Source organism: Octopus bimaculoides, chromosome 8, assembly GCF_001194135.2.
Source record: "Octopus bimaculoides isolate UCB-OBI-ISO-001 chromosome 8, ASM119413v2, whole genome shotgun sequence".
Classification (NCBI taxonomy): Eukaryota; Metazoa; Mollusca; class Cephalopoda; order Octopoda; family Octopodidae; genus Octopus; species Octopus bimaculoides.
This window is the reverse complement of record NC_068988.1, coordinates 92290051-92299344: the sequence shown is the minus strand read 5'-3', so window position 1 is coordinate 92299344 and position 9294 is coordinate 92290051. Positions and strand designations below refer to the sequence as shown.

Below are 9294 nucleotides of genomic sequence, written 5' to 3'. Positions count from 1 at the left end.
CTTCTCTTCCTCACATTTCCACTTCATACTCTATGCTTACCTCCCACTCCCCAATCCTGTCCTCTTGGCCCTGTGTCACTGTATCATTGATCTCTGCTTGCCTCCAACCTGCGTTCTACCCACACGCCCTGTCTCTCTCTATATTATTGCTATCTGTTAGCCCCCTCACCCTACCCCAACAAACCAATCTACACCTCCACATTGCTTCTCTTTCTCACATTTCCTCCTTCATATGCTATGCTTAGCTCTCACTCCACAATCCTGTCCTCAGTTTCGCTGACGTGGGCGGGTTTTGACTAGAGACTAGACATATCCAAGGATATGATGCTACAATAGTAGTCATGGAAGAGAGAGAGAGAGAGAGAGACAGACAGAGAAAGAAAACAGGATGTCTTTGAACTAAAGGTTAGTGTGTGCTTCTGAAAGAATTAATGCTAATCAATCAAGAGGTTTTTCTTTGGCAGGGAGTCCAGAATGTGAAACAAGACTAATCCATTATGAGTCTCACTCGAACTTTGCAGAGGGTTACTAGTTGTTAGAAGCTGAAGTATTTCCTGGTTCAAAAGAGATTCCATAGGTGAAATTCTGCACTAGCTTCATACTGAGAATATGACGAAGGTATGCATGAGTATATTATAAAAAGTTATCATAAGAGGGAAATAGACTGTTTTATTGCTATTGGAGATTACGTGGTTCCTCTACACTGTTCTCAGGACCAGTCCCAGCAACTATTTTAGTTTTAATATATCGCAGTTGGAGCTTCCTAAAATGGAAGCTTCCATAAAAAAAAAACATTTCAGACAATATGACAAATATTGTAACTCTTGCTATTGGCATACGTGCACTTATCTATGTGAACTTCCGTAACTAATATTTTATTAACGTAAAATAACAGTGACTAGTTTCTTTGGATTCTGGTCAAGTTTTAAACTGTGTCTTCTGACGGTGTAAGGTTTTCTAATAGTCCATTAGGATTAATATTGGTCTCACATTTTGGCAAAAAGCCAGCAATTTCTAGGGAGTCGGTAAATTGATTACTTCGACCTCAGCTTTCAGCTGGTACTCATTTTATTGCCTCTGAAAGGGTGATGAAAGGCAAAGTGGACGTCGGCGAAATTTGAAATCAGAACGTAGAGACGGATGAAATGCCACTAAGCATTTTGCCCGGCAGCTCGCCGCCCTAACATAAGGATTAATATTGAAAGTTGAAATAAGTTCTTATAACCTAAGATTCATGCCTCACATACACTTATTATGAAATAGCATTTAAAAAAGGGGGGGGAGAAAGTTATAACTGATAGAAAAAAGTAACTGGTCCCAGAAATATTTCAATCTTCATTAACATCTTGATTAATGATATCTCGATTGCAAATCTCTTCCTTTAATATCTTTTTATTACTTTACAATTAGCGATAAAACTAACAACAAAAATAACTTCAAATTACACCAATTTAGTAATTATACACAGCTTTGACTACGAATAACAATTTCTGGATTGAACAAAATACAAATATAGTTTTCCATTATAAGTACAATTCGTATGGCTGTACTGAAGAAGAAGGAAATTCAAAAGGCATCATCAAAGAATGGAAAAATTTTTTCAAAACCTAAAATGATTTTTTTTTTAACATGCCCAATGTAAAAAAAAAAAAAGTTATTCTTTTTTCATTTTCCTTCTCCCACAAGAAGCAAAGATATTAAATATTTTCAAGTTAAATACATAACATTGTAAGAAATAACAGACAACAAGCTGAACTAATGGCTTTATCAGCCGCTGAAAAAGTAGTCCAAACTAATCGCTCATAAAGTGGTTGAACTGGACGGATGTTAGTACCAAGCATATTATCTCTCTCGCTCAATTTCCAGATTTCCTCCAGTTGTCTTCGTGATATTGAAAGAGGTTTCTTAACAATGATCCAGATAACACATTCATTGCAAGGAGGGACTGGTATGCTACCGTTGTACTGAAAGAAATCAGTTTCTTTGAGTCCTTCGTCTATTAATCCACTTAAACTGAAGTCTTTCAGTAGCATTGATTTTGAACCTAAATCAGGAAGAACATCAATAATTTTACTGAGCATGGGGTTGTCAAGAGGTTCTATTTCAAAGAAAAATGCTATTATTGCTATACCATCCGGATGAAGTATTGCAGTGGTTAAATCGCTGTACTGGAAATTTTTATTAACAATATGCATTTCGAGTGGAAATCCTTCGCCATCAATATAATGTGCAGATCCACGTGTGATACTCTTATACCTCCAGTGGAAATGGAGCTGAATAGTGTAAAAAGTCGCCCGAAGACTTTCGCCATTTAATACAAAATTCCCATGTACTTGTACTTTCAAAATACTTTCGCTGATAAACATAAAATATTCCACTTTACTGTTGTTCCGCTCATTAAAATACTCTAGAGTTTCCCACCAGTCAACATGTGTAGTATATGCTAGCTGGATATTGACAGGGCTTTGAGAAGAGAAATTGCAATTTGAAAACGTGTTTGCCCAAAGCTCGGAATGGTCATAGGACCAGCCGAAGGCAGGAAAGACAGAGAACATGTTGAAAAATAATAAAAACAAAATTAACATAGCGTACATGTATCTATTTATGTGTAAACTGATATATATATATATATGAAACAAGTTAACACTAACTTTCAGTTATTATTTTTATGGACAGTGAAAGAGAAAAACTCTCAATTTCTTCCAGAAAAAACCCCCCAAAATGTGAACGCGTTACTGAACGCCATGCATGAAATAATCAAACAAACTTGTAGACCGTAAACAATGGTGGGGTATTAGTACAAATTTATCGATCGGAGTAGTCGGAAAAATCAGTATTTTGATCTCACCAATAACTGTAAAGACGCTGACGAATTCCTGATTTTACTCTCTGGCCAAAAAAATATTGAAATAGAGTTTACTGTTGAGTTTGATTTATCGTTTGTATGCTGCAGACATTAGGGCAGCGGACTCGCGGTCATAGGATCGCGGTTTCGATTCCCAGACCGGGCGTTGTGAGTGTTTATTGAGCGAAAACACCTAAAGCTTCACGAGGCTCCGGCATGGGATGGTGGCGAACCCTGCTGTACTCTTTCACCATAACTTTCTCTCACTCTTACTTCCTGTTTCTGTTGTGCCTGTATTTCAAAGGGTCGGCCTTGTCACACTGTGTCACACTGAATATCCCCGAGAACTACATTAAGGGTACACGTGTCTGTGGAGTGCTCAGCCACTTGCACGTTAATTTCACGAGCAGGCTGTTCCGTTGATCGGATCAACTGGAACCCTCGACGGAGTGCCAACAACAAGCGCTGCAGACATTTAGATGAAAACATCCTTTGATTAAAATATTTAATTAAATAGCAAGTACAAAGTAGGGCCATACGCTGTAAAATTTCATACAGTTTAACAAGATATCAACGGATTAACTTTGAAAAACGAAGATCCAGTAGTTATAATTATGTATAATAGGGTAGTTTTCCATTTACTTTGACCTCCAGTGCTACGTTCGTCCCGTTGGATCTCGGAAATGTAAAATAGTGGGTTCATACATTTGCTTTGATAAATATATTCATATATTTGATACACTCAGAAATTATTTACATATTAATAAAATAAGCCAAAAATCACGGCTAATTTAAAAGATCCTAAGAGGGTAAATGCTTGGAAACAACTAACGTAATTATTGATTCTGTCATGTTGTATTTTCAGAATATGAATTTTTTTGAAACCAGAATGACCAAATTAATAGGAAATATAGTTTTTAAACCAGAATAACCGAATACAAAATATAGTTTTGAAACAAGAATACAAAACATTTTGAACAATGAGAAGATAAAAGAATAAAGGCGATCCTTCCTACTATAGCTGTAAACTCAAAAGAAAACGCGTGAACCAGAATGAGAGAATATTACTAATTTACGAAAAACGAAAGTCATTAACTTTTCTAAGCAAACAATGTTCCAAATATCTATATTTATTCAATATCTTCAAACAATAAAATATATATTTGTATAAATTATAAAATTACGTGATATAGTGATGTTTGACTCAATATAGTAATGCCTCAGCCAGATTGTTTTTTGTATAGGCAACGTAAACAAGGAAATAATGGTTGTGACTCAAAAAAGTATTTGATATACCGTGTACTGCCCGAAACTCTTTTTGAAGTCCCACCCCCCCCCAACATTCTGTATTGCATAACACCTATATAATGCAATTACCTAGGATATGATTAATGGTATTACTAAAGCAGCGCGGACCCGAACGCGCAGTCGCGCGTCCGCGCTAGCTAGTCTTGAGTGGTCGATCCTAACCCTAACCCTAACTCTGTCCCTAACCCTATCTCTATCCCTAACCCTAACCCTAACCCTATCCCTAACCCGCGTGTGCAAATGAATACGTGTTTAGGGTTAGGATTAGGATCGACCACTCACGACTAGCTAGCGCGGACGCGCGACTGCGCGTTCGGGTTCGCGCTGCTTTAGTAGTACCATGATTAATTATGTCTTTTGAAGCATTATTTTGTTTGTTTGGGAAATTTAGTGATTTGCTATTTCCGGCGATCTTTCGGAGCAAGTATATTAAAACTGAAAGTATGTTCAACAATTTTTGGAAGGATGACTGATAAAATTGATCTCGCTAGGAATTGAACTCAGAACGTAAAGAACTAGAAAAAAAAAAAACAATACCGATGTAGCGATTCTGTCGATTTAACGCAAGGGGATTGAACCCAGAACCATGCATAAATTGGAACAATAATCTGCTCATAGTTGTTGTATGTGTTATTTTATTTTTTTTTTTTGTTAGTAAAATTTCGATAAAAGCTTTTGGATTTCTTATAGTTGCCTCTAATCGAACAAATCAACCCCAGTATTTATTTATTAAGAGCCTGGGACTTGTTCTATCAGTCTCTTTTACCGAGCCGCTAAGTTACGTTGATGTAAGCAAGCTAACGCTGGTTATCAAGCGGTGGCGAACACACATACATGCACAATGGCAATAGCCGGTTAGAAAGCTACCATTGGTTTCACGTCTATTATTGCTCTTGGCAATATAGACAACTCATCAAACCTGCTGGCTGGAGGTATATAACCCTTTTGCTAATGGAGTTAAGAAAACAGTTATGGTCAGCATGGTGGTAAAAAAATTTTTTTACAAAAACCCTGAAACGAAATTCCTCGAAGTGGAAACACCAAGGTTCTCTCAGTTTCTGCCTACTAAATTCACTCAAAAAGGTTTAATATAAGCCCCGGATTATAGTTGCAGACACTTGTCCAGGGTGCTGCGCAGTGGGATTGAACCCAAAACTACATGATTAGGAAGCAAGCTGTGCCTTGTTTCTTGTAAATTTCTATCAGGTCATCCCATAAGTTCTGTCCGAATTTTGAATAAAGAAAACAAGTGATCAAATGTTATATTTAATTGAAATTTAATCATCAATGTACTTTCCCTGATTATCTATGACTTCCTTCCATCTATTTAGAAGCTTTTTAATCCCATGAATGTAAAACTCTTTTGGTTTCAAAGTGAAGAACTCTGAAATGTCAGTTTCGACCTCCTCCTGGCTTGCAAAATTATGTCCCCCAAATGATTCTGTAAACTACAAAACAAATGGTAGTCTGAAGGAGCAAGGTCAGGAGAATAAGGTGGATGAGGAATTTTTTCCCAACCAAGCTCTTCAATCTTCTGTTATGTGATCTTTGCAGTATGGGGTTGCACATTGTCCTGATGAAACATCACTCCTTTCCCGATACACTAAAGCAGGTCTTTTTTTCTTCAAAACTTGGTTCAAACGCTCTAATTGCTGACAGTACACTTGAGCATTGATTGTTGCATTAGGCGGTAACAATTCTAAGTGAATTACTCCTTTGCAATCCCACCAGATAGAGAGAAGAACCTTTTTTCCGTGAAGTTCCCTTCTCGGTTGTGGTTGAGCTAATTCCATTAGACATTCTAAAATACTATTAAATTTCATTCAATTTTAAAAAAAGGTAAAATCAGACAGAACTTATGGGATGACCTGATACATTGGTATCACTTCTTCATATATTCAAGAGAGAGAGAGAGAGAGAGAGAGATGCATTATTTAAAAAGTTATGAGGAAATAAAGTTCAGACTGTTGTGGGCACTAAGCTGTAATTATTGATTTTCTAGTTTCTATTTGTATTTACTTTCGAATCACGGCCATAATAATATGAAGATTTGCAAATGGAAAAAAAATGACCCAAAACATTTTTCTCAATAAAAGAAACAAAAACAAAACAATACTTTGTAAAATCCAAGTCCTTGCTGCGATGTTCTCCCTTACATAAATACACTTGCGCACACACAATTTTTCTTTTCTTTTAAAATATTTGGCCACAAAACTCACATTGAATTAGTAAATTATATCCGGAGAAATGCATAATAATCTAACGAACAACACAAAAGCATTTTATTACATTAATGGCCAAGCTAAAACTAGGGTTAATGTTTACAATATTACCCGGAAACAAAAACAACAGCAAAGAAATATAGTGCAACGGGTATAAAAAAAATGTGTATGAAACGAATATGAAAACAAAAATGCGTGTAAAGCAATGGGGTGGGGGCAGAGTAATTTTGGAAAATTCACAATTCACAAGAAATTTGGGGTTTTTTTAGTGAAATTTTATATAGATACCTTTCAAATGGCATACATTGCCATTATAAAGAAATGTGTGGGGGAAATCTTTTCCGAAGGTGTGAGGAAAGGACTTTCAGAAAATTCACAAGATCCGAAGCCTGAAAAAGTGTATTGTTCAATCCGGAATGTGACCTGACTACTTGAAACAATATGTCACTCAGTTAGTTTTCATACGGGCCATCTCACCGCCAACCCAGTGACTTCATAAGTTTCTTTTGGAGGCCGCAAGACTATATTTATATTCCTGATGACACGGAAGAATGTATACCAGTTCTTGATGTCATTCACTATTAACTCCTTAATGGTACGTTGGCACAAGCTGCTACTCTGCAACACCAATGATTAACCAGAGATGATTTTTAAAATGAGAATATCTGAAATAAACTTGACTGCTCTCACAAACGAGAATACTAAAAATGAACCCGACCGCTCGGGTCTTCTCCCCACCCCATCGGAAAAGCTTTTCCCTACAAATTCTTTATAACCGTAATGTATGCTGTTTGAAAGGTATCTTTATAAAATTTCATTGAAAGATATCCATTTTCCTCAAAGTTATGGTGGAAAAAAATCAGACATTGTGAATTTTCCGAAAGTCCTTTCCCCACCCCCTCAGAAAAGATTTTTCCCACAAATTTCTTTATAATCATAATCTATGCCGTATGAAACATATTTACATAAAATTTCATTAGAAAAAATACACATTTTCCTAAAAGTTATGAGGGAAAAACTCGGATCTTTAAATTTTCCGAAAGTCCTCTCCTCCATCTGTTGCTTTGCACGCATTTTTCTTTTCATATTCATTTGAAATTAAAAACATAACTCAACGTCTCTCTCTCTCTCTCTCTTTTCTTTCTTTCTTTCGCTCTCCCTTTCCGATGTAGAATCACACACTTTCCATCTTCTCTCTCTTTTCCTTTACCCTCTGACATCTGTTTGGCTCTACAGTTATCATCTCTCTCTCTCAAAGTTTCTTTTCATTAATTCTTACCTTCCCATGCTCCATCAATGATGGAAATAGGGAGAAGTATTTCCCCTATTTTTCAGCCTAGGAAATAGCATTGGGGGATTACAGCATCCAAGCCTTTTTCTTTCTAACTTCAACCTCACAGACCGTTACGTACCCCCAGTAAGTAAAATTCATTTCTATCATAGCTCTCCGTACATGATCTTCCAGAGCATCTTCTCGTTCATTTGGAGCTGCATTTAAATATTTACATCACGAAATTCTAACAAATGTGTGTGTGTATACATACATCTTTTATATTTTATTTTTTACTTGTTTCAGTTACTAGACAGCGGCCATGCTGTGGCACCGCTTTGAAGAATTTTTTAGTCAAATTTATCGACCTTTACTTGTTATTTTATGTAAAGCCTGGTATTTATTCTATCAGTCTCTATACTGAACCACTAAATTATGGGGACGTAAACACACCAACACCAGTTGTCAAACGATGGTAGAAGACATACAACACACACACACACACACACACACATATATATATGTTGTGCTTCTTACAGTTTCTGCCTACCAAATCCACTCACAAGGCTTCGGTCAGGTCAAAGCTATAGTAGAAGACACTTGCCCAACATGCCACATAGTGGGACTGAACCCGGAATCATGTAGCGCTGAAGCGATCTTCTTACCACACAGCCACAGCTGCGCCTGTAGTGAAATTTAAGACAGACGAAAAGTATAAAATGAGATATTGGAAAATATTTAACAGAGGCACAGACATGACTATGTGGTAAGAAGTTTGCTTCCCAATCACATGGTTCTGTGTTCAGTCCCACTGCATGGCATTGTGGGCAAATGTCTTCTACTATAGCTTCGGGTTGAATAGATTTGGTAGACAGAAACTCAGAGAAGCCTACCATATATATATATATATATATATATATATATATATATATATATATACCAAAGTAAGCACATAAATATGAAGCAAGGTGAAAAAAATAGTACTCAAATACTAGAGGTAGAGTAATATGCTTTATTAAAAAAGCTGCAAAGATATCACAAAAACTGTTACTCAAAGTTTCACATTCCTGTTCATCGGACAACCAAAACTGTCCGACGAACGGGAACATGAAACTCTGAGTAACAGTTTTTGTAATATATATATGGTTCGGCAAAAGAGATGAGAGAGTAAGTACCAGGTTTTGAAAAATGAAATAAGTAGTGGGGTCGATTCATTCAACTAAAAATTCTTCAAAGCGGTGCCGCAGTCAAAATTCAAATGGCCTTCGATTACTCACGCTTTATTCAGAGCATCGACTAGTCATCACTGTTCAGTACACCAGAGCAATTCGTGGTGCTGAATGTTGGACAGATTACAACATGATCTGCTCCCCACCATCCCATCTTCGATCTTTTGCTCGGAAATCGAAGACTTTTGCATGCTTGAATGTAAACTGTCTTTCTGATAAGAAAAAGCAGCAAGAACTTCAACATTACAAATCCCAAAAAACAAGACATCGACAGTCTCTAGGATCATGCAACATCAACAATAAGTGAAATAACAAGTCTTCTACTATAGCCTTTGGCCAACCAAAGCTATGTCAGTGGATTTGTTTGATGGAAACTGAAAGAAGCCTGTTCTATATATATATATATATATATATATATAT

General features: G+C 36.5%; 2 protein-coding genes across 3 annotated transcripts in view; both read right to left on the bottom strand.

Moving 5' to 3' along the window:
* The window catches only part of LOC106874580 (ubiquitin-like-conjugating enzyme ATG10), a 321299-nt gene that overhangs the window by 135380 nt on the left and 176625 nt on the right, over window positions 1-9294 (bottom strand). The gene's annotated exons all lie outside the window — the stretch shown is intronic.
* LOC128248604 (carbonic anhydrase 2-like) lies at window positions 7-2842 on the bottom strand. Its single transcript, XM_052970265.1, has one exon. It carries the CDS (start codon window positions 2592-2594, stop codon window positions 1713-1715), a length of 882 nt encoding a protein of 293 aa, XP_052826225.1. The 5' UTR covers window positions 2595-2842; the 3' UTR covers window positions 7-1712.

What these genes read in the sequence shown, in the direction of transcription:
- LOC128248604 (XM_052970265.1), bottom strand. Translation starts at nt 2,594, where the DNA reads ATGTACGCTATGTTAATTTTGTTTTTATTATTTTTCAACATGTTCTCT.